Consider the following 26,361-nt stretch of genomic DNA (forward strand, 5'->3'; position numbering starts at 1 on the left):
CTCGCGCTTGGTGTACAGTAAGTACGGTAAGTGTGTGTGCGCGCGCGCGAGTGAGAGAGAGAGAGAGAGATAGAGAGAGAGAGAGAGAGAGAGAGAGAGTGTAGGCTAGAAGAAAAAAGGAGCCTAGTTTTTTTCTCTCCTGCTGTAAATGCCATCGGCACTTCCATCTGTGTGTCACTTCACATCTGAAGCCCAGCAAAAAAAAAAAAAAAAAAAAAGCCTGACCACGCGTCCACCACAATTCCGCAGGTCAGTAAATATTCGGATTTATATTTTCCGTCGATTATTTTAACTAATTCTAGCTCTTTTACAATTAGCCTAGCTCCCAAAAACTGTCGAATACATCGATTTGCTACCATAGTATTATGCATGCCCAGATCTTCTGATGCTTTGTCCCTCCATTTCATGTTTTTGGTGCGGATACATGTTTGGTTTGCGGTTAATGTCCGTTTAATATATATATAAAAATTTTCATCGACACTCATGCATGTTTTGCTCTGTATGAGGGTGGTACAGTCATTTAACAATTTCAGACGTGTAGATGACAACTCTTATGAGCTTATTCATTTCACCCGACACATAAATAGGCTATACGTTTCACCAGCACCCACGTCCACTTTCCGACAATTGTGGTGGTATTTTATGGACGCTCTTGTATCTTAAGAGTCATTTTCCCGCCTACCGTCCTCTAGATGAAGGTTTTTAATGATCTATTACCACCTGAGTGAGAGCAAGTATGGTTCGCTTAACCCGTGAAATTGATCTGATTAGCCCCGCAATGGGTCATAAAGAGACGTGGATTTGCTGAAACTGCGCTTCCAGTGTGTGTGTGTGTGTGTGTGTGTGTGTGTGTGTGTGAGAGAGAGAGAGAGAGAGAGAGAGAGAGAGAGAGGGGATGCAAATCTTTTGCTGGTTTGAAGAGCATTGAAAACAGAAAGAAGAGGACACGACATTAAGGCACATCATAGGCCGTCTTTCATGGGCGCAAGCTCGTTTGGTTTGTATTTGCATGTTGAGTGCAGCAGCTTCCATTGATTTTGAGCTGAATGCGCGTAAAACAGCTGTTTCTCCCTGATAGCACGAGACCGGCCACTCCATTCAGATGCACACTGAAATGATCTGAAACCATGTCCTCAAATCAGCACTCGACCGAAAGGAAGAGATGCACTTTTTGTTTGAACGACAATATTCCTTCGATGCGCCTCTTTGTTTATGAAGTTGTTACATGCGACATCCCAAAAAGAGCACCAGTGGAGATCAATAAATACATTAGGCCTAAAGCAGCCGAACACAGGTTGATGTTATACGAGCAGACGGATTCATATTTCGAAGGCACCGGCGATGGATTAATAAGAACGAATAACCAAGGGAGACAAAATAACGAATATTTTAAAAAATGAATTGTTTGGCATGTTGCAGATGTGTCGAGTTTTGCTATCATCATCAGCACCGAATGAAAACCTTTAGTCTTCAGATGTTTCTCTCTTTCGAGCGATGAGTTATCAAAAACAAAACCTGCACTCGAGGCTCTAGCGTTTTTCCCCTATCACTTTTTTTGTCAGTTGTTCTTAGAAATAAGTCAAACTCTCATTATGACGCAACTATCAGAATTTCGCGTCCTCGACTGGGTTCTAAGAATTTGCTGTAGCTATAACCTACATAGAACACGATCACACAGCATACGAATTCAGAAAGAAAGTTCGTTCTTGAAAAGACGAAGTACATGAATTACAATCCGCCCAAGTCTGTCTTAATGTTCAGAGTTAGGCTACCTTTTATTATTATTATTATTATTATTATTAAGCGTATGTTATTTTTAATTGTGTTGATATATATATATATATATATATATATATATATATATATATATATATATATATATATATATATATATATATATATATATAATTGTTGTTTTATTAGCCTACTGTTTTTTTCCAAATTGCGTTTTACAGTTAACCTCCTTTGTGATTTTCCACAGCTGGTAACTGAGAGGAGAAACGTTTTGTTGCTTAAAAATAAATGTGACGAACAAGCCCTCAAATGCGTGAATATTGCAAGTGTAGCGCTCATGTTTCGTTATTGAACCCCCCTCCCCTGTCTTTATCATTCGGTAGCTGGGGTGAAGTGTGTGTCCTCTGGTTCACCCCGCTCTGTTTGGACAGCTTTACCTGGGCAGTCTAGGGCGACCCTTTCATCAAATCTCCTCACATCTTCAACTGGTCACAGGCGTCATGGAGGCTTGCATTAAAATGTCATTCTTCCCCATACAACCTGTATTATATATATATATATATATATATATATATATATATATATATATATATATATATATTTTTTTTATGTGTGTGTGTGTGTGTGTGTGTGTGTGTGTGTGTGTGTGTGTGTGTGTGTGTGTGTGTGTGTGTGTGTGTGTGTGTGTGTAGTCTACATGTATGAGAAATGAGAAAATCAGTCAAGTTGAAAGTAACAATCGATCTCGCCTCCACGATCAACCAAAAATGAAAGCGGATGAGAACGCAGTTGTTTTGATTATGTTTATAATATAATTAAATTGTATATTAAAAAAACGATGACAACAACATGCTACTACTAACACTAATAATAAAAGTAGTTGCAGTTGCATGTTTGTTTTTATTATTATTATTATTATTATTATTGTGCACCCGCTGTTTTTTATGGCCTCTGTCATGACCAGCTTTCGGATTTTATTATCTACACGACCGTTCGAAAACACACTGAGTCAAAATTATTACAAAAAGGTTTTATGTGTTTATAAATGGTGCTCGATAAAAACAAAGCGTCTTATCAGCGCACATCTTCTAACCCTTGTTATAGGACTAAAATAAAACGGCCGGGTCTTAAGTTCTCACCCACAGTGAAAAGTGTGATGCCTCCTGATTTTAATCTGCCTCGTCTGACATAATCATTCACAAATTATCTACCCAATCTTCAACCTGACCCAGTATCGCTGTCTACCACCGATTTACTGTGCCGTCAATGAATCAGCCTGCTGGCCCGAGCTAAAAAAGAATGGGTCTGATTTAAAATCCTCCCACCCCTCATTATATATAGGCATTACTATTTTATATATATATATATATATATATATATATATATATATATATATATATATATATATACACACACACACACACACACACACACACACACACACACACACACATATATATATATATATATATATATATATATATATATATATATATATATATATATGTATGTATGTATGTGTGTGTGTGTGTGTGTTTCGCATCTTTCAAATGATCTTGGCCTATATGATTATATAGCCTATACTATGCCTATACAATTTAGCCTGTGTCTCGAATTATTTTATTTATCTTATATTTTTTGCTTTCTTCCTTGTGTAACACTTTACAGCTGTAGGCCTATAATGGGATTGTAGTCCATATTTTGTTTTGACAGCCCGAAGTGTGATAAATTACAACATTTTCTTGTGAGGGCGCCTCTACTTCTCAAACTCTGTCTGTAGTGTTCGGAACGGCTTCCATCCATGTCCCGCGCACTAGGCTTAAGACATTCAGTCAAGAAACAAAACACATAATCAGGATTTCACTTTTACCGTCGCGCGTTGTCTTCGAGTACCTCTAATGTACGCTCGAGCGCGGGATAATAGCTCGCGCGGATCATTACACGCGTCCGCTGACAGCTCGACAATGACAGTGAGCCAGTGCAAGACTTTCCATCCAACTTCGGTCTTTACGAGCGAAAGAAGAGGCTTTCCTCTTCGTACGGGAGGGAGAGAAAATACACATTTCCTGAATCAGCATTTTCAACCATTTCTCTTCAAATATGTTGGGGTTTTTATAGATGAGGGAAGCTTCGTCGCGCGAAGGAATTGAAATTATTGTTAGGCTATTGTTATAGCCTGTTTATTAGCTTAAATAAATATATATTTCAGTTGAAATCACATTCTTTGAGTAGCAGGGAAATGTATCGTTTTCTGGACACCTAGGAATTGCTATCGCGAGTTAAACATAATCAGAGTACATATTTTACCTCCAATGTGTAGGCTAGTCTATATTTCCTGCCTGTTTACTGACGTCACGCCCAGCAGCGTCGACAGGGCTGGCCATCATCTGCGCATTTCAGACCATCAAACGAGCAGCCCAATTATATTTAGTCAATCTGTGGGGACGGGACGGCCAACCCGGAGCATTACAGACAAAATATCACCCTAAGGGCCAATCCCCCTTATTACAGTACAATAATAGTGAATAATCTACCTGACACTGCTCCCTAATGTGCCAATAAATACGTTCCCATTACATATTAAGGTTAAAGTTTTAACCGCGCTTACTGAATCTGTAATGTATTTGCATCGCAACATGTCATGGCACCTTAAATGAATAATGATGTTGGTGTCCTTCACGGAATAGCCTAAAGAACACAGACTTCAGCAGCCGGGGAAAGCCCGTGTTTTAAAGTGCGGGAAGAGAAAAAGGACTATATCGCAGTCAGGGTTTAAGAGCCTCCTTTGAACATTCATAGAGAACCATTAGAAAAACGCGCTTGTCACCGCGAGAGGACGCACTGTCACAATTTAAAAGAGAATACACTCCCCACAAGCTGCCACTGATAGCACCACACACACACACACACAGTCGTGTAAACCTGAAAGACAGCAGGCCTCAGAACAACGATGGTTCCCGTTAGGACATGTTGATACTTCCTTATTTATTTATGTTTATTTATGTATGTATTTTACTATGCAGCTAATAAATACTTCCCTAAAAATCTGTTTAAGAAATAATTTTGGGAGAGATTGAGAAGACACATTTATGTTTCTATTTCAGACCCTGGCATGGTCCTGATTGAAATGCATTACTTTCATCCTACAAAAACTATTCTAGTATATACTGTACACTTTTGGTACCAATATGTAGGCTACCTTTGAGGTACCAATATGGACATTTTGGGTACAAAGGTGTGCCTTTTGAAAAACCACCCCTGTGACAGCTTTCATACCTTTTCTTTTTTAAGTAGAGAATTGCTACCTTATGAACCAATTTTTATTTATTGTTTTTAAAACCAAGCCTAAATATTTATTTCGGAACGTGTTTGTGTTTTTATAAATATTGTGTACACGAAAAATTATATATATATATATAGGCTATATATATAGTATATATATATACTCCATTCTGTATATGAATGGGAAGCAGAATTGGGCGCAGCTCCTGGTCATCTTTCCCTGGCCCACTTTATTCAATTAGTCCAGGCTGTTGGGCCCCGCCCCTGCTGATGACACCACAGACCCTCCTTAAGTTGCGTCGCGCCACAGCTGTCTGCGAGCATTGAGCTGACTGGCGCCATCCTGAAAGAATGCCTTCACTGTAAAAAAACACAGAGAGAGCAGTGCATTCAGAGACAGAGGGAGTGAGCACTAGAGAGAGAGAGAGAGAGAGAGAGAGAGATAGAGGGAGGGATGGAAATAGAGTAAGCGGGAAGAGGGTTACTACTGCGCATAAACACAGATTTGATCAAACTTGTGTTCAGTCATAAGGCAGAAAACTTATCCAGATCGACCCGGCTCGGCCTGAAAGCGTCAAGCTCACTTGTTGAGTATACGCAGCGCAACTGAAATACTTGGCGGAACTTGACGCCCGCGTTTGGATGCGTACGCGGACTTATGACCAACAATCGTAGCCTATAAATCCATTTGACTTTCAGAAGTTAACGCGCGTTTATCGAACGGACGGATCCGGTTTTATACAAGCTTCTGACAATTTGCCAATGACAGAAAGAACACACGCGAACGGACGGACTTTGTAAAAAACAAATTGTCTTGTTCAATTTCAGGTGATCGGAAGTTCAAAATATTCGAACCAGTGGATTAAACAAAGGAGGAGTTTGGACTTTTTTTGAACTCTCGTGTTGTGTGTATCGGTGATTGTATGAACGTTTGCTGAGTAAAAAAGAGAGAAAACGATGGAAGTAAGTCCGGAGCAACCCCGATGGATGACCCATCATCACCCGGTCATTAACGGCCAGCATCCCGAGTCACACCACCCGGGACTGGGACACTCCTACATGGACCCGTCGCAGTATCAACTTGCGGAAGATGTGGATGTATTGTTTAATATCGACGGACAGAGCAACCACCCGTACTACGGGAACTCGGTTCGGGCCGTGCAGAGGTACCCACCGCCACCTCACAGTAAGTTGACGAAACCAGTCCTAATTCTATAACCAGTTAGGCTATTTTACATTATTCATCTGTGTTCTAACTGAATTAATAATATGTAACAGGAAAGGAACTATTCTTAGGATTCTTTTGAACAGTGTCAGAGTAATTTACGTGTGGCTTACCTGAAGTGGTGTGTCACTGGTTTCACATCTTTCTAGTATTCTATGGTTGTTTAACTTTTTAGGTCATACAACATTTGTGTAATATTAGATAACGCAATGCATCCCATTCATTTCAGAAAGCCTTTAATTTAATTTAAGTGTGATTTAAAAAAAATGTTATTCGAAAACGTTGTAATATATTTGATTGGTAAAAATAGGTTATGATACATATTTTGGTGAAAATATTTATATTAGCACTAGCTTGGGTTTTAATTTAATGATTTTCAGAACTCTATAAATTATGAAACGCATTTTTTTTCCTGTCATATGCACTTGACTTTTTAGTGCGGAAGAAAAGTGGCTTTATTTTATTGACATGACTTCCTGAGCGGAATGGGGCAAAAGCGTGATCTTGTTTCTCGTTTGAATCACCCCATCTCGAAACACATGAGCTCTCAACAACAAACGAACTCTCAAGATCCGAGCAGCCTCACTAGATACTGGGTGGGTGAGATATCGAAACTCGTGAGGGCTGTTAATTGGGACCCTTTGCGCCATCAAAAGCCTCTCAGAGTAATGTAGGCCTTTACGTGCAGTTTCACAGTGTTACTCATTAAGACAAGTTGCACTAGTTCTTTCATGCAATAAAAGGCCGTTGCTACAATGGTTTCGGCGCATTTAAATAACAGATGCGCGTAAAAAGACATATCAATCAAAATGTAGACTGCTTGGTTTTGCAGCGCTGTGTTGTAAAAATAGGCTATTTATCTTGTCCCTGTTTTTTGGTGTATGCATAAATAATGGTTCTGATGTTATTTCGTGGCTTATTAATGTGCCGAATCCCATCTCGCCCTGTCCTAACAGCAGGCTTGTCTTTTGTTTCCGCAGGTAGTCAGGTGTGTCGCCCATCGTTGCTGCACGGCTCTCTTCCTTGGCTCGATGGAAGTAAACCTATCGGCTCTCACCACAGTACCTCCCCCTGGAACCTCGGGCCTTTCCCTAAAACTTCCATACACCACAGTTCCCCTGGGCCTCTGTCCGTCTACCCCCCAGCCTCTTCCTCCTCGCTGTCCGGTGGCCACCCGAGCCCACACCTCTTCACCTTTCCCCCCACTCCACCTAAAGATGTGTCCCCTGACCCCTCAATTTCCACGTCAGGCTCGGGCTCATCCATACGGCAGGAGGACAAAGAGTGCATTAAGTACCAGGTGTCTCTGGCAGAAAGCATGAAGCTGGATTCGGCTCATAGTCGGAGCATGGCCTCTATCGGAGCGGGCGCGTCCTCCGCGCACCATCCCATCGCCACTTACCCATATGTGTCCGATTACGGGCCGGGGCTCTTCCCACCAAGTAGCCTGATAGGTGGGTCCTCTTCTAGTTATGGTTCCAAAACGAGACCAAAAACAAGGTCCTGTTCAGGTAGGCGTGCGCTTTACTACCCTTTGATTTTTACTAACATAATCATAGTCAGATCATTCAGTAGTTGAGCTCTATTATTGTGCACTTGCCATTCTTTTCGTTTTCCACAAAAACAGCCTCCCAGGTTATCCAAATTCCCTGACTATTGATTTGGTTCAGCTCATTTTTTTGGTCTGTGCCAAGGCTTGGCTATCGAATTTGGGCACAGTCCACATCCCTTGTTCAAAGAATGGCTCCACTCCTTAAATCTGACGTGATTTATGATGTTTACATCGAGAAAAGGCTATACAATAAGTACAATAAAAATAAATATAATGATACATAAATCTAATTTTGTGTAATTTATATTATTAATTTGAGCTAGATTATAATCCTGTTCGCTTGATTAATTTATGATTCAATAATCTCATTTTTTTCTGTTGTGGTATCATTTTAAAATAATCGAGGCGCAATAGACCGTTCTCCTTTATAGAAATTATAGATTTGTTAACACGTCTGCTGCCTTACAGAATATCATTATTATATTACGCTTTGGAGAATATTATATCTAATGTCGTTTAGCTACAAAGCGGAATTAGCCTCCTTGATTTATTAAACGTCGCTCAGCATATGCAGATGAGTCTACACGTTTAAAGCGGAGCGCGAGGGTTTTCCGGATGTAGATGTGTGTGTGTGTGTGTGTAGCCTATGCGTGTTTTCTCTCTCATCTCTTGCTCCTCTTGTGCCTCGCAGTGCACGGCCCCATCTCTCTCGTGTTTATATGTTTAAGCTAATCCAATTATTTTCAGACTGCTGCACGCGACAGTTGCATTGTTTACTTTGCGCAGAAACTTTGATAGATTCCGGATGCGCCGCGGATCGCTCGGAATAACGAATGAGCTGGCGCAATGCGCGGCCGACATGCACAGACAGAGTGTTATCCAAACACACAGAGAAAATCATTTCTAAAGGTCAACCAGCTTTTTAAATGCGATTAGCCAACTGACATTTTTTTAAAAATAAATCAGTCTATAGCGATTGATTTTATGATAAAGATAGATGATATCTATTCACCCCATTTATAATTTATTTAACTTGTGTGTTATTCTTTTTTTTTTATCAAGTTTTTACATAATCAGATAGCCTACAGATTATTGATAGCTAATTTAAACTGGTTACTATTTTATCACTTAGGTAGGCCTACATTTGGATTATATTATAGATATTATAATTATATTATGGAAATAGTTTGCACAGTAACCACAGCATATAATTCCACAAAAGGTCTAGTATTGTTCTTTTTAGGTTTTGTTTTTGAAACTAAACATGTTTGCTATCCTACTACATAGATGCATCAGAACGCTCCGTTATTGCGTGCGTCTCTATCTGTGGTAATGTGCTTGCGAGCTTTTGTGGGTTTGGGGCAGTTTGTAGAGCAAAAGAGTCTCGCGCCACAAATGAGGGCAGAAATGCTGCTGGGTAAAGGGGGGTGGGGGTTTGGGGCTGCACGACGAGGTTGTTTTTCGTTTCAGCGGAGAGACCGGAGGCGTGGGTCACTGAACATGTGAGGCGCGCGCCCTTCACCTGTCAGTCAAACGGAAAGAATGCCAATCAAACGCTACTGTGTTTTAATTACGTAAAGAGAGCAGGTTACACAATGAGTTAATTAGACCGACGCTTTCATTACTGTTACCCAATCCATTTAACATCATTTCAGCCATAAAGCATAACATCAACAAATAACATATCAGAATAATTATTCCAAGTTGATTGTAGCTACTTAATTTATTATTATTATTATTATTATAACAGTGTAGTCACGTGGTTTAATGAACCGGGAGGTTGTTTCTGTGGAAATTGAGTCTTTATTCAGCTATATTATATTTGCGATTCCCTCTTCTAATAAATGATGCATTGCCAACGCATCGTTGCAGAGCATGATACGTTTGATAAAACCTCTGAAGAACACATTTTCACAGCATTGCCTACTTAGAACCGCCAAGTTATTTGTAGATCTTATCAGATGATGTCATATTTGACAATTGAGAAGTTAAGCTCAGTGATGTCATATTAGACAATGTTTCTATTTGGTAATGCATTAATAATAGTTACAACAACAACAACAATAATAGTAATAATAATATTCATTTGTTATTAATGCATTCCATATTCATTTTTTTTTTATCCATGCGAATTTTTAGAATGTGTATTTTTGATAATGCCTTTTCATATCTATATTTATAAGTATTGAATTATTAGTAATTGCTATATGTGCATACTTGCGTAATATTAATACAATTATTAGTCATTATTTTGTGTGTAAAATGTTGATATTTAATATTGTGTTTTGTTTGTACAAATCAATGCGACTGGCCACTGGTGTTTTTAGTGTGCTCACCAATGGCCTAAGATTGTGTAGTTGTGATTGTGCATGGACGTGTGTTTCAGTGGTTCTAAAAAATCAGTTGTGCATGCGTGTGTGTGTCTCTGTTGGCAGAGGGTAGAGAATGTGTTAACTGCGGGGCCACCTCGACTCCTCTGTGGCGGAGGGATGGCACCGGTCACTATTTGTGTAACGCCTGCGGACTATACCACAAGATGAACGGACAGAACCGACCCCTCATCAAGCCCAAGCGGAGGCTGGTATGTTGCTCTATAGCACTGTATTAATGACACTTCTGTCTTTCTCTTTCTCTACCCAGGAAGAAGTGTTAGCTGCAAGAAATTGACTCGCCAAGCGCAGGTCTCGTTTTTTTTAGATTAAGCAATAGCAGTTATTATTATTATTATTATTAGCAATAATTTGTAAGTTATTTTTGTTTTCTTTTTCAATTTTAATTTATTTATTATTATTTATTTATTTTTTATTTATTTCCCCCCGCTCGACACAAAAATCCCCGGATGATTTTTATTTTATCGCAAATATTGCTGACACCGTGTCTACAAGTCAGCATAACGAAATTCGTCACGGAGAGACTTCAAAGTGTTGTGAAACGAGCGCTTATCTCAAATGAGTATACGCGTGGGAGGCGATCAGCTCGAACAGGTCAAATATGTCTGCAGAAATTAGGTTCAATTCTGACAATGCGACATTCAGCAGGGACACTGTTTCACAGGGATTTAATACATGAGAGAGAGAGAGGAACACTGTGTTTTCAATGGCCTGGCATATATTCGGGCTTTGGATAGAGCCGAAGCTCTTGAGGCGCAGAGAAATAGTCCGAGCGCTGCTATTTTGGCATTGGCCTTCTCTCTCCCTCTCTAATGTGAAAAGCCGACTTCCCAGGAAAAGACTGGCGGATATCTGAGCGCAGCTGATAAAACTCCTCGAACAACAGCGCTCGCTCCCGCAGTCTAAACATACGGGCGAGAACGCGCGGACAGGAGTCACGACTTCAGATTGATGTTCACTGAGCCAAAAAAAAAAAACTACTCTAGAAAATAATAGTATGAAGAAGATTAAAACAGGAATAAAATTGCGTTTAAAGTAGGCTACAAATGTTTCCTAATTTATTTGAATTTAACTCATTCGGCAATACAATTTAGTTGTCTTTTTTAATGCACAAACGAGAAAAACAGACAAACAATAAAAAAAACAGCCAATCATAAGACACCAACGTCGTCTATTATGACGCTTCGACGACTTCAATCAATCCTGCGCCTTTAAATTGAATTCAACACGCATTAATTAATAATTTGTCATTACTTCAGTATTTCTGTATTACTCCAAAACGCAGCATCAATTTTCTTTCTGCATAGTCCATTTAAAAAAAAATATTGCTGATCCCTCCAAATTCATTGCATTTCTTTTGAATTTTCCTCCCCCCCATTGTTTTTTGTTTTGTTTTACTTATGATAATTGATTATGTCAGTAACTGCTTATAATTAATAATTCTAACTGCTTTTAATCAATGCATGTTAATTTAGAGCAAGCTATTTTAGTGCAGCATATTGATGTGAATAAGGATGGCTAATATCTAACTTGAAGGTTGATGTTTAAACGTGGATCCATTTCATGCAGAGCCGCTGTTTCTCCATCATTTAATGGGAAAATGTCATCAGCTTTTAATGGGCACTATTTAAACCAGCGCTTTCATGTCCTCTGTAAATATTTAGGCTTGAAAGGGCATGTGTGCAAGGCACTATTTTTACCCAAGAGTTTAAGGCACCAGTGTTATGGAGATCTCTTTTCCTCTCACATAGTTCTGCATCGCTTAAAAAACATTTGCAAGCTCAGGAAACAGGAGGGTTGGGGGCCATTAGCACTGTAGGAATGTAATCATCATCTTTGGTTATTATATTATGAGTGTAATAACTGTGAATCTTTCTCTCTCTGTGTGTCCATCAGTCGGCAGCCAGACGAGCAGGGACCTCATGCGCAAACTGTCAAACGACCACGACGACACTGTGGCGGAGAAATGCAAACGGCGATCCCGTCTGCAATGCCTGCGGCCTCTATTACAAATTACACAATGTAAGCTCCATAGCTGTCTTACACTTATCTAGTAAGATATTTTCTATCTTCTTTTTGCATGATGGCACCTTCCATGTCATGCCATTTCTTTCTTTCTTTCTTTCTTTCTTTCTTTCTTTCTTTCTTTCTTTCTTTCTTTCTTTCTTTCTTTCTTTCTTTCTTTCTTTCTTTCTTTCTTTCTTTCTTTCTTTCTTTCTTTCTATCTATCTATCTATCTATCTATCTATCTATCTATCTATCTATCTATCTATCTTTCTTTCTTTCTTTCTTTCTATCTTTTACTACATTCACACCATTGTGAGAAGTGAAACTAACTACTCAAAAATTACTACAAATTTATATGAATGGACCATTATTATAATCGATCACACCCGTTTAATTTTTACATTCCCAACGAAAAAGTTCTGATTTGATGCGTTTTTTCCCAAGGCCTGTCTGATTGGCCTGATGTTTTTACATTGCTTTAACTCATCAAAATAAGTTAAGAAATGTATACAATATTCAACTCAATTTTTTAAGTCAGTTTAATGTAATTTCATTTGAAATTACTTAAACTTCCAAGGTGATTGTATTCCAAAATTTAAGGCAGAAACGATTTTTAAAGTGATGATTTCCGATCCCCAGGGTCAACTTAACCCATTCTAAAACGCTTTTTTTTTAAACATTCCCCAATGGTCGCAAGACGTTCGAGTCAATTGCCCACTGAGATTTGTTTTGTTCTTCCTCATATTATTATTTATTTTTATTTCTATTATGTTGGAGCTAAACTGCTAGTACTGTTGTACTATTGAATTACACTTCAGTTGGTGGTATTTCTATGTTAAACATATGCCGGGGAACATTTTCATTCTACCTAATCAGCTCTGGTATCCTGTATCATCACACTTTGAGGCCCCACGGTCCTGTTACACTCCCCTACTAGTCACTCAAGCACAACCTTTTAAATCATTTTGCCATGTTGGTTTTGACTGTTGTGTAAGAACTCGAGAAAAAAAAAATCCCCTAAACTTGACCTAGGTTATCAGAGAAACGAATAACACGTATTATCGTTCGAAACAACCAAGAGTTTGGATAATTGGAAAATTAGTTTGTTTTGGTACGTCCCATTTTCTGTTAAGGTCGGCCTTCTTTGAATTAAATTCCAGATTTCGCATGCTAAATTAAGCTCTCTCCAGAGTGTACTTCACTAACTCGCATGTTTGCATTATCACTACCACTCCCATATCTCATTAAGCCGACAGGGATTTGTAATAAGATCTGATTTGTGATTGTATTTGTATGTCTGTCAGTTTGGGGTTAGACTTCTGACCTGTTTCTTTCTCTGTTTTTTTATGTGGTCATTTTAAGCACAAAAAAGTTGAACTGAACAACATTTAAGAGTGTTTTTAATAGCCGACAGCTATAAGCATGTGTTTTCTAGCGCCCAATGGAGATGTTTCAAATGAGCAGTTTCGCTTTGGGGTGTGAGTTCACACACACACACACACACACACTGGTACTCACATTTACACTTGTGGTTGGCCAATATGGGATTTCCGATAACAGGCGTCAGTCCAGATATATACAGTACAGTGTGGCAGAATGTTTTTCAGATATGTTTTTTATATAATCCAGTTCGTTGCTAGCAAATGAGTGCATTTCTACAAATTTATAAATAGCTGAAATGAATGATATAACATAATGATACATCTCGTAACTTATAAAAAAAGTTGAATGTTGCTTAACTTGTTTTGATGAGTTAAAGCAATGTGAAAACATGTTGTCATAACTTATTGATCATCATTTTCTTTTACAGTGGACATTTAAAACATTTACTCAAAATGTACTCACATTTTCACATTCACATTTTTGTGGATTTTATCAGTCTTTCATAAATCAAAATGGTGAAATAACAGTAGAAAGCTCACAGTTTATTAAGTCTTAAAGTCTCAAAAACAATCAAACGCGTTAACATCCATAAACAAGTACTTCTTAGTATCACTTAATAGCTCTTGCGCAAAGCATCTAGAGTGTTTTAAGACAGAGAGAGAGAGAGAGAGAGAGAGAGAGAGAAAGAAACAGTCCAATTATGGGGTGAAAGTAGCAGGCTTTGGCAGACGGCTGTGGCAGTGCTACTGCGCTTGAACCCGGCTGGCCGGAGTCTGGGGTTTCTCTCTTTGGCAAGACTGGCATGTTCCCATGCCTGGCGTCAGGGAACCAGAGGCTAAATCCAGCCTAGTCCTATGACCCGACATACACACTTGTATGTACAGCCACGCTCACTCGAACAAAGAAACCGATATATCTGTCTTATAATGAAACTCTATTACATACCATCAGAACATGCTTGAACTCAATAAAGCATTAAAGGGTCTCTCTATGAGTGTGTAAAGTGACCCTCATTGTTCGACCAAATCCTAATCCCAGAAACCGTGATTTAAAGAGGTGTCAGCTTTCAACTTGCCCGTAAGAAGGAGAAATTGTAAATGAGATCGGTTTAATATCTCAACTGTTTCTCCAAGACAGCAATTACAGAGATTAGATGGAGAGAATATGGCTTTTGCTTAAAGTCACCCAAAAGATGAATATTCTGTCATTGTTTACTCGTTCCAAACATGTATGGATTTCTTTCTTCTGTGGATCACAAATGAAAGAATGTTTCAACTGTATTTGTCCATGCAATGGATGTCAGAAGGGTCCAAAACAACATTGGACTCCTTTGACTTTCATTGTATGTACATAAAAAAAAAAAACACTGAGACATTTTTTACACTATCTTCTTTTGAAAGTCTTCTTCATAGAGGAAAGAAAGTCAAACAGGCTTGGAAAGACACGAGGTCGACTTCTCAGATGTTTCTTACTATGTCTCAAACCGTGCTCCGATTTGCCAAGATATTCATCAAAAGTCAGAAATTTCATTATGAACTCATTATTCCAAGACCAAATTATCTGAGCGTTCCACATTAATTTGACCATATATCAACAACTGCCTCCTTTGTGTCTATTTTTATTTCTCATTTGGAATGTTTAGGAGAAACATCTCAGATTAGGTTAATACCTAACAGAAACATAACTGGATTTAGCTCTTCTAAAATATGAAGGACCGATCTCTTAGCAATAATGTGTTCCTCTGGATGTGGTTTGAAAATCATAATAACGTCTTATGTAAGCGGGACGGTCCAGTGGCCATTACTAAAAGTGTGCCGTCTCTCTCCTCGCAGATCAACCGACCGCTTACCATGAAGAAGGAGGGCATCCAGACCCGGAACAGGAAGATGTCCAGCAAGTCCAAGAAGAGCAAAAAGTCCCATGATAGCATGGATGATTTCTCCAAAAGCTTAATGGAAAAGAACAGTTCCTTCAGCCCGGCCGCCCTGTCGCGTCACATGAGCTCGTTCCCTCCCTTCTCGCACTCCGGCCACATGTTGACCACGCCCACCCCCATGCACCCCTCTTCCAGCTTGCCATTCGCCCCCCACCACCCCTCCAGTATGGTGACGGCGATGGGCTAGAGCACCCTGCTACCTCCGGCCGCCCAAACTCCTGACGGTGGACGTCTCAAAGCACCGTTAACCTTGAAGCCTGTCACCCGCCGCAACCCTCCGACCCTGAACCAGCTCTCTCACGTGCGCCGTCTGAGCTACGAGCCCCCCCACAAGACCCCTTCTCCACTTCGGTATGCCCCGCTTAAAACGGTAACCCCCCCCATACCCCGCATTATGAGGGAGAGACAGTGAGAATGAAAGAGAAAAGACAATGACTTTCTTCATCGCCCCTCCAATCACGAAACCCTCGCGCTGATGTCAACCTTCATTTGTGTACAAATGCCATCTTTCCTGTGGGCATCAAGGCACAACCATTACATGACTTTAAACTAAGCTTCTCTAATTCCCAAAACCTGCTCCTTTTCTTCTACACATCTCTTATTCTTCATCCCCCACCCTTCCCCTCCCCGTGAGACATGAGGAATGACAACAGGAGATGAACTCTGCATATATTTGTAAAAAAAAAAAAAAATGTCTGAAATACATTTAATGAAGACTTTTTAAAGAGCAAAATGAGAAAAAGGCGAGGACAGGAAATGCCCATGGGCAGCTAATGATAAGAAGGGTACGACTTAAACCTGGAAGAAGGAATGGCGTGGCGACATGGCCCACGATTTCCGAATGATGAAAAAAGTAGGAGATGAGAAGTAGGGAGAAGAAAAGTAGAAAGGAAAATGGTGTGTAATGCATTAAAACTTGTAGTCAGGTCTGTTTCACAGACTTCCAGCTACTCTTCTGGATGTGTTATAGGTCTTGGGCAATTGGTTTGTGTTCACACAGACACACACACACACACACAGACACACACACAGACACACACACACACACACACACACACACACACACACACACACACACACACACACACACACACACACACACACACACACACACACACACACACACACACACACACACACACACACGTATTCACATGAAAGACTTCTTTGGGCCCAGGTTATATGCATTGTGAAAAAAGTTCCTGTATTTGTTATTTGTATGTATAATTCAGAGTACCAAAAATACGAAAGAAACAAAGATGTAGAATTATTTCTTTATGTAATGCAGACTGAATGGTTGTACAAATTTAATAATCACTAGTGTAAAAAAAGACTTGATTTTTGTTGCGTAATTTTTTTTTTTCCTCTTTGAAAATAATAAACTAGTTTAATCTCTGTTGACAACACACGAGAACGCAACGGTGAACGCTTTTGTGCGTGTTTTTGCATACGAATGTGTGTGAATGTGAGAGTGAGCTTTTGTGGGCATATGTCACTGTGTATGTGTTATATCTGACAAATGGCTTTTTGCTTGCCACAAGGACACCTCTAGATTTACCCAGAATGCTGCTGGCCGCATACCAACAGGAAGCCTAGAAATAAACAGAGATGTTGTGCGGGACTCGACTCCACACAGCCTAAAACTCTTCACGCTACCAATTTGACTTTGACATTCCATCAACACTGCTGTTAGCATGCTAGTCACATCAGAAATGCTTTTTGAACATAAATGATTTATCTTCAAGAATACATCATACAAATACAGTATGTGTAAAAATTTTTACCTAAAAGCAAATTGCATGTTTCTCTTCACGTCAAAAAAAATCGTCAAAAACAATGCATTCCGGTGGGAATACTTGATCTCAAGTCAACCAATGACACTGCAAAAGGAATGAGGCAATTTAGTGATGATTATGGCAAGGAAATTTATATTTGCAGAGAGAGAGAGAGATAAGTCACTGATCTTTAGTTTTAGAGTTGACATCTTGTAAGAGAGCCAAGTAAAACATGGTTAACAGAAGCAAAGCCTTATGGGTAGAGTAGTGTAAAATGTACCACAGCAGAAATTTACCCTCAGCCTGTGGCTGCTACTACACAGTAAGTTGAAGAGAAAAGAAACTAATAAGGCTGCAAAAAGGGGTTTTGTTGTGGGAGGAGGGTAAGTTTTCAATGCAATTTGGATCTTGACCAGGTTGAATGTCTCTGTCTGAACTAAAAAAAAAAAAAGGAACATTAAAAAAAATAACGAGAAACACATTTAACACCACAAGTCAGAACAGTTTGGTGGGGGATAGATTGCACATTGCGTGCTCAATGATTATTTAAAACTGGCCTGGAAATCAATAAGAGACAACGCATGCACATTAGAAATGTTCTAAAGCAGTCGTTACATGAAGAGGAAATCTTTTTTTTTCAGCTGCCTTTGATCAGTGGTTCATTGTGGGTTTGCAGGGTCACTGCTTACTGTTCCATTGTAGCTAGCCATGATCTTCACCCCATTAGTTTTTATGGGTCGTAGAGAAAGGACCTGCCCTAAAGGTTTTTGTTTGATTATAAAGCGTTCACTTTGTAGAAGAACTGTTAACTTAAAAATGATATGTAATGTGAACAATACATATGTTCAATAGTGCTCTATCTTTAATAGCTTTACCATGTTATGCTAAGCTCGCTAAGTTCAAAGAAACATTCATCATTAACCAAAGCTAATTCTTATTATGCATTACTCACAAAAATTACCGAAATATTTCATCATGGTTAAAACGTAGAAAAACAAACATTAGTAACACACAAGGTTTGTTTAAATTAGCGTCATGCTAAATTTTACACAGGACAGTTAGGGACTACATTGTGTGATTCATTTGCATGTTTCTTTTTCTTAACAGAGTGAATATAGAGGAGCTGCATACATTTTGTTTTGCTGTTGTGGTTTCGTACATTTGCATGCAGCCTGTGCTGATGGCACATTAGCATGCTAAGAAACTTTCTCTGTGAAGTCCTAAAAAGAGGAACTAACCCCAGACCACAGGGAAGACAAGGACCCACACATACACATATTGTACACATTTTACCGTACGCATTTACACACTTAGATGCACACAAAACAGAAACATTCCCCTATTTGATAAAGACGGATTATTTAAACATAAAAGGTATGGCTACTTCTTTTAGCATAGTATATTTAAAAACACCTGCGTCAGGTTCAGTTTTTGCAAATAAGAACGTGTCAGAATGTCTCGTTGCCCTTTACTGCCCTTTACTGCTCATTACTGTTGTAATGGCCATAATGAGAGACATGAAAATGCAGAGAGAGAGAGAGAGAGAGAGAGAGAGAGAGAGAGAGAGAGAGAGAGAGAGAGATTAAAAGAGAGAGTGAGAAAGAGCTTTACGCTGACTATATGTTCATGTGCAAGAGTGTATATATGCAGATGTCTGGCTCTACGAGACTGAGAGTGCAACGTCTGAGGCAACACTTTTTGCATGTTAAATCATCATGTCTTATCGAAAATCATATCATAATCTCACTTTTGCTAGCTTCCGCTTATACTACACATACCCACATGGCAGTTTTTATACTGGACTGACTCTAGCTGTTCTGTAGTATATCAATATTTCCTTGTATTTTAATTTCTTGCATCGTTTTGTGCATCAACACTGTGATCTCTAACTAAGTCTGTATGCAATGTCGGTGATCTCGAATTTAGCTATATGCTAATTCCTAAGCGGATATTCGAACTGACCCTAAAGAAAGCTAAAAGGCTCAAAGGTTTTTGTTGTGAATCTTCCAAAAACACATATTTTAAAGATTGTTCCATTTGTAGTAAGTGCTGTCGAATAAAGAACATGTGGCCCAAACTATTTCCCTCGCGTTAGCATGCAAACTACAAGATCCCGGCAGACAAAATATCATGACAGTGCATAACCATCAGGCACAGTTTTGGGTTCTTCAGAAATGAAGCTTTTTGTGGTGACTTTGGTTTGACGCTTCTGTGTCACACGATGCAGTGAGCAGGGAATAATGATCGCATGGCTTTTGATTAGCCAATGTATTGACAGCAGTTTCTAACACAAGCACTGACATAAGCTAGCTAACTATTTAAAACTAAAACTATTTATTTAGTTAAGTGGGTTAGTGTGTAAATATATGACCGTAAACCAAGCTAATACTGAAATTTTAACCAACATTTACTTTAGGCATGCACACAAGAAAACAAAGTTGGAAAGCAAATTGTTTAGCACCATTATATACATGTATTTTATATTATAATTATATTTCTCAAATCTGTAATCAAAATAGATGCAATATTTAATGTTAGATGCATGTTTAATGGCTAGCAGACATCAAAAATACATCAGATAAAAAGGCAAACATTGCTTTGCAAACCAACATGGGACTTTTTGGTTATCTTCCAGTGTTTGGTTAACCTTCTCGATTTGACTGAATTATGAATCAAGTTCAACTCTTTTTCCGGGTTGACAGTGAAAGGGGAAAAACAAATTAGGAAAAGTTTGCCATGGGAACAAGCACCTGAGATGCGGTTACATCATTTTTACTATGACAGCTGTGTTTAAACATCTGACCTGAGCCTGGCTTCCTTGAGATTTCAACCTGCAGTTTTAATATAAGCTTAAACGTGTTTTAACACTATACCACCTTAGAAGGATCTCATAACCCAAATAATGCTTCTGTAGGAAGAAACTCCTCTTGACTCCTCTCATTATTGTGCTATAAAAAGGCATTAATTATGTGTAAACAAGAACCTAAAGGGGAACTCCATGAACTAACAAGAATTTTTTTTTTTTCTGGTCTGCAACAAAATTGTCATTAGTGCTTACTTCCAGTTTTTGACCTGCCAAACTTGTCTTGTGACACTACTGGTCTGACTTAAAGACCCCATATATCAAACATTTGTGTTGCTGTTAGTCCATGATATTAGCTTTGAGGCTATGTATACATTAGTGTCCTGAAAGTTGACAAAATATACTTGTAGCAGATATACACTGCTTAAATGTTCTTACAGATACACACTCATTTGCTTTGTAAAGCAGCTGTCAAAAATGCATCCTTGCATTGCAAGGAGACAGGTCATTGTTGGGTCTGAATCTTAGTTGCTTTTGAGGAAAATAACTTGAGCTGTGGTAATACTAGCTATAAGTTATTTTCCTCGAAAGCACATCTGTTAATGACAGTGTGAGCCTTATAATAAGATTCAGATCCAAAAATGACCGGTCTGCTTGTAATGCAATTATTAATTTGGCTAAACTCATAAGAATTTGAGCAGTTGAATGTCAGCGGTGCAGATTTCCTTCCTGCTCATTGTTTTAAAGGGTGGAAATCTTTCTTATTGGACTTGATAAGCTAGCGGTGGCCGAGTTAAAGACAAAATGATTAGATCTGCTAACGAGGGCCATGCGTTTTCACCGCTGAGAGTTATGATAGTTGAGTTCACTGGAACGGCCGGGGAGTCCATATTAATTCAGGTGACTGCTGAATGAAGTGTGTCAGCGGTTATATGACCACACCATGGGATTCATGTGGGTCTCCAACAAACCACTCCATATTTACCGAAAATAACCACATGCAAACATACTCTTGAACCTTTACACACATCTCTGGTCTGTGCTGTGACCTATTACAATTCTTACTGTCATACCTGAACAGTTATTTGCTTGAAACCACATACGCATTTAGACACACCTAAACCCAAGCAAGTCTAACCACACATGTAAAGAGTTGCCTGTGTTGGAAAAAAAATAAAGAAGTACACATCTGTCTGGCTGGGTTTAACCCTGTAATTTATATGCATTGTTTCACAGAAGGCCTATTGGTGATTATCAAGCAGATGATTTATGTTTGAATTTTCTATGCTTTAAAGAGTATTGCACTTGGAAAAATTACTTAAAAAATTTAGAATAATAATTATGCATAATTCTAAAAAACTAATTAGAATTATTTTTTTTCATTTATTCTTGTGATGGCAGAGCAAAATTACTCCAGTCAACAGTGTGTGTGTGTGTGTGTGTGTGTGTGTGTGTGTGTATATATATATATATATATATATATATATATATATATATATATATATATATGTATATATAAATGTATGTTCAGTCATGTGAAAAAGAAAGGACAGCCTATTGAATTCTGTGGTTCATGTATCAATCAGGGCATATAAAAAAATTATCTGGTCCTTTGCATGTCTTAAATTTAGGTAAATACAACCTCAGATAAACAACAACACATGACATATTACACCGTGTCATTATTTATAGAACAAAAAATAGGCCAAGATGGAAAAACCATATGTGACAAACTAAGTACCCCCTTACTGCTTCCATAGGAATTAAGAGTGTATGTAGCAGTCAGGCACTGCTAATCAAATGCCTTTCATTAATTGATCATCAGCAAGCGTGCCCAACTCTATAAAAGCAGAAGTTTTGGCAGTTTGTTGGTCTGGAGCATTCAGGTGTGTGTTAACACAATGCCAAGGAGGAACAAATTGAAGTCCATCATTCTACAGTGAGGAAGATTAAGTGGAAAACATTTAAGACACTTTCCAATCTTCCAAGAAATGGATGTCCCAGCAAAGTCAGCCAATGTTCAGACTGCGCACTGCTAAGAGAAATTGCAAAAAACCCAAGAGCTACATCTCAGACTCTACAGGCCTCATTTAACATGTTAAATGTTAAAGTTCATGAGAGTACAATTAGAAAAAGACTGAATAAGTATGGCTTGTTTGGAAGGCCTGCCAGGAGAAAGCCTCTTCTCTCTATAAAACATGGAAGCATGGCTTAGGTTTGCAAAGTTGCATCTCAACAAACCACAAGACTTCTGGAACAATGTCCTTTGAACAGATAATACCAATGTGGAAATGTTTGGCCATAATACACAGTGCCACATTTGACAAAAACCAAACACAGTATATCAGCACAAACACCTAATAAGTGGGGTGATGATTTGGGCTTGTTTTGCAGTGACAGGACATGGGCATCTGTAGTCATTGAGTCGACCATGAACTACTCAACATACCAAAGTATTCTAGAGTCAAATGTGAGGCCATTTGTCCGTCAGCTAAAGCTTGGGCGAAACTGACTCATGCAACAGGACAAACTCAAACACTCCAAACACTCCAGGAAATCTACAACAGAATGGCTGAAAAAGAAAATAATCAAGGTGTTGCACTGGCCCAGTCAAAGTCCAGGCCTCAACACGATTGAAATGCTGTGGCAGGACCTTAAGGAAGCGTTGCATAAACAAATGCCTGCAAACCTCAATGAACTGAATCAACGTTTTAAAGAAGAGTGGGCCAAAATTCCTCCACGATGTGAGATACTGATAAAGTCATATAGAAAATTATTACTTTATTGGTACTCATTAGTCATTGCAGCTAAATCTGGTTTTACAAGCAATTGAATCATAGGGTGTCGATTTTGGCTTTATTTTTGTTAAATAAATATTGGCACTGTGTAATATGTCATGTGATGTTGTTCATCTGAGATTACATTTACCTAATTTTTACGACCTACTAAAGACCAGGGGTGCGTTTCCCGAAAGCATCGTTAGCCAACTATGGTCGCAAGTTCCGTCGTTAACAGCATAGTTCAAGAAGTCAGTGTTTCCCGAAAACATAATTCTAACGAACATCCTTATACAGGATCGCAAAGTTGTGTGGTTGGAGCGACAGCTCTCGACCTGTGGTTAAAGCTTAGTTTCTTGTTTGAATGACGTGGACATGGACACATGCAGTACAATCTATATCTTTTATTTAGAATACATACAAATTTAATTTACATCTTTTACTTTGTCAGGAGATTTAAAGTGTTGTTTTTTAGTGCGCATGTGCGCATGTGCTCTACTACGTAAGAACGAGCCTATGATTGAATCTGGAAATAAAGTAAAATGAGAAATAGTCCTCAAATGCCATGTCCGTAATTTATAGCAAAACATCTAGCATTGATTCTATCTCAAACAGATTCATTATAATAAGTTATTACTCCAACACCTGCGTGACATCTTTAACCAGCGTGGTTGAACGACCAATTTGCAACAATACGGTTTCGGGAAACAGTCGATCATGACTAGCTAGTTGATTTCTTCAACGATGTATCGTACTATAGTAGTTAAGCAGCAAGTTACGTCATTGTATAGGAAACGCACCTCAGATTAGTTTTTTTTTTACTATGTACTTCTGTAGAAATTAATAGATCCAAGCTAAATTGATTGACATTTTTTGGATTGCATTTATTGATAGCAAAGCATGATCACATTAGCCAAAATATTTAATAAAAAACACTCAGATAACTTGACTCACTTTGTAAATGCAGATTATGTGTGGCCTGGTGATTAGATGAAATAAAAATGAAATGATAGCCTACATCTTTGTAACATGCTATAATCACAACGATCATTATCATTGCAAAAAGTCATCACTGAAAATTAAAGCCTAACAGTCAATCTGAAAGCAGTATAAAACATATGACAACAACCACAATTGACTTCAATTACAAAGCCTGTCAGTTTAATTTCAGATTCTTAGTTTGGCATTTTTGTGGAAGCGTGTTGGCCCAGCCCGATGAACTGTTGCCAAGAATTTTAATAAGGCTGAAGCCAAGTCGTACGTGAAAATACATGCTTCATGTTGATAAAAATGAGAGCGGTTTAGCTGTTTATGGTGATGTAATGAGCAGTGTCTATGAAGTTGTTTAAAACGTCGGGAATGCTGTCCCTCTGTTGCTAAGGTGAGCAGTTATCTGTGGTCTGTATGTTTGTTTTCAACACTCTTTTGCCACTTGAGAATGCGGTGTTCACCATTGTCTTTTCAGCATTCGTAAATCTTTAGCATAATCTCCCGTCAAAACATGGAAGATAACAGATAATCATCTCTCTTTTTACTGGGGAAGCCTGGGGGTTTGCAGGGTGGCCAGTCGACGAGACTACATGCCGGCTGCCACACGTACACACACACAGGAATAGACACAGTCTGGTGGAATGTCGAAATAATACAAAAGAATCATTTTGGATAAAAAAAGTTAATGTATTCATTAGTGGTGTTTACTTAGGCAAGCATCACTATTATTATTAAAGGGATAGTTCACCCAAAATGAAAATGATCCCATTATTCTCACTCACAAACCAGGTGTATATGACTTTCTTCTTTCAGCCAAACACAATCAGAGTTATGTTAAAAAATATCCTGGCTCTTTCAAGCTTTATAATGGGAGTGAATAGGAACTGAGATTTTGAAGCCCCAAAAAATCGCATCCATCATAAAAGTAATCCATATGTCTCTAGGGAGTTAATAAAAGCCTTGTAAAGCTAAGCGATACATTTTTGTAAGACAAAATATCCATATTTATTACTCTATAAACTATAATCAATAGCTTTCGGTAACGGCCGTACGCGAGTCGAGTTCCGAAAAAGGTTCTTTTTTCGCGTCTACGGTTCCATGGAGAACCGTCAACATCCATATAATCTTTCCATTGAACAAAAAGTTATTTCTAGTGGACAAAGGTTCTTTATAATATTCAAATCTTCTTCACACTAAAAATGTTTTTTTTCTTTTAATAACTGAACATTATTGGTTTAGTGGCTCCCCAAAGAACCTTATAAAGTACTAAACTCTGGAGTATATAGCACCAATACAGATATGAATAATATTACTTTTCCAAGTAATTGAACGTGATATATCCATTGCTTGACAAAATCTAGTGAACAGAAAATCACTGAGAATTGAGCACGCACTCTTTTGATCAACTAGAACTGTCTAACAATGCTCTAGGAAACACAAACAACACCTTGACCATTTTAACCAAGGCGTTAAACCTTTGAACCGGTTTTCTTTACTTAAACCATCTGATTGAACATTTCACTGAAATAAAATTGGACTTTCTAACACGCATAAATGAAAAATATGAGGTGGCCTTTGAACTTTAAAAAATTTGTGATTGCTATTCCTATTAGATGCATAGTTTATTCTCACGTGTGGTTGGACGATAAAACTTGTGCTTTGGAAAGCTTGGTGAATCATGGTGCTAAAAGTTCATCAGTTCATCAGTAGAAGGGGACAGAATGGGGCTTTACGGTAATCAGACACACACTTACGCAGAGTTCAGCAGTTCACACTTGGTAAAGCATAAAGAGGGGGCGTTCAGGTAGATGACAACAGCGACAGATGAAGTGAATGATGAGCGAGAGAGAGACAGAAGAGGAGGAGTTGAAGTGGCTTCTGGGATTTTTAGGGAGGGAAAAAACATGTCTTTAGTGGGAATGAGAGGTGATTTGAAGGCCAGAGAGGGAAAGGTGTTTGCATGTGTGTGACCATAAACATAGATCCTCTTTCAAACAAATCTAAGCTTCTGAATGGAAGAGTATCCGAAAACGTACACACATAACAGTCACTGTCTGGCGATGAAACTGGAATTGAACTGGTTTTAAAATGCATTTTTGGGAATCTGCTTTGAAAAAGTGACCTCTGTGATACAAGCTGCTCAAAAAACTACCCTGTATGTTAACTATACTACAAACTACCAACAAAAAAAATACATTTTTAAATGAAGAATATCCATCCAAATAAATCAATTTACTAAAATGAATTGACTTCCCAATGATACAATTATGTTTTTTATTTGAACTGGTTCACTTACAAGAACCATCCAATTAACAAACCATTGGAACAATCCTATTCAATACAATTTGTTAGACTTCTATCTACTGTAACGATACGTTGGAAATCTAATATGAAATTTAAATGTACATGAAATGTTATAAAATGTGTACTTTTAAAATGTGACCTGCCCCTCTTATTTGCATCTTCTCTTCTCTTCTCTGAAATATTTTCTAAATGGATTTAAAATG

General features: G+C 38.5%; 1 protein-coding gene across 5 annotated transcripts; it reads left to right on the forward strand.

The window, feature by feature from the left end:
• The first annotated feature begins 23 nt into the window (after positions 1–23).
• On the forward strand, positions 24–16,928 carry gata3 (GATA binding protein 3). 5 transcript variants are annotated; one of them, XM_077233992.1, is made up of 6 exons: positions 24–249; positions 5,845–6,202; positions 7,222–7,752; positions 10,229–10,374; positions 12,080–12,205; positions 15,406–16,928. In XM_077233992.1, the coding sequence occupies exons 2-6, from the start codon at positions 5,974–5,976 to the stop codon at positions 15,694–15,696; spliced, it is 1,323 nt and encodes a 440-aa protein (XP_077090107.1). In that variant the 5' UTR covers positions 24–249; positions 5,845–5,973; the 3' UTR covers positions 15,697–16,928. The 5 variants fall into 5 exon arrangements, with proteins under 5 accessions (XP_077090107.1, XP_077090109.1, XP_077090110.1 ...); XM_077233994.1 differs by having other exon boundaries at positions 91–249; positions 7,222–7,695; XM_077233995.1 differs by lacking the exons at positions 24–249; positions 10,229–10,374 and adding an exon at positions 10,434–10,474 and having other exon boundaries at positions 5,317–6,202.
• Positions 16,929–26,361: the final 9,433 nt, after the last annotated feature.

The sequence above is a fragment of the Siphateles boraxobius genome, unplaced genomic scaffold, assembly GCF_051911475.1.
Source record: "Siphateles boraxobius isolate OS27281-9 unplaced genomic scaffold, OSU_SipBor_1 19, whole genome shotgun sequence".
Lineage (NCBI taxonomy): Eukaryota > Metazoa > Chordata > Actinopteri > Cypriniformes > Leuciscidae > Siphateles > Siphateles boraxobius.

Bases quoted from the DNA above. Each gene is read 5' to 3' on its own strand.
- gata3 (XM_077233992.1), top strand. From the start codon at position 5,974: ATGGAAGTAAGTCCGGAGCAACCCCGATGGATGACCCATCATCACCCG. The intron at 7,753-10,228 runs GTAGGCGTGCGC...CTCTGTTGGCAG, and splicing joins AAAAACAAGGTCCTGTTCAG to AGGGTAGAGAATGTGTTAAC. The intron at 12,206-15,405 runs GTAAGCTCCATA...CTCTCCTCGCAG, and splicing joins TCTATTACAAATTACACAAT to ATCAACCGACCGCTTACCAT.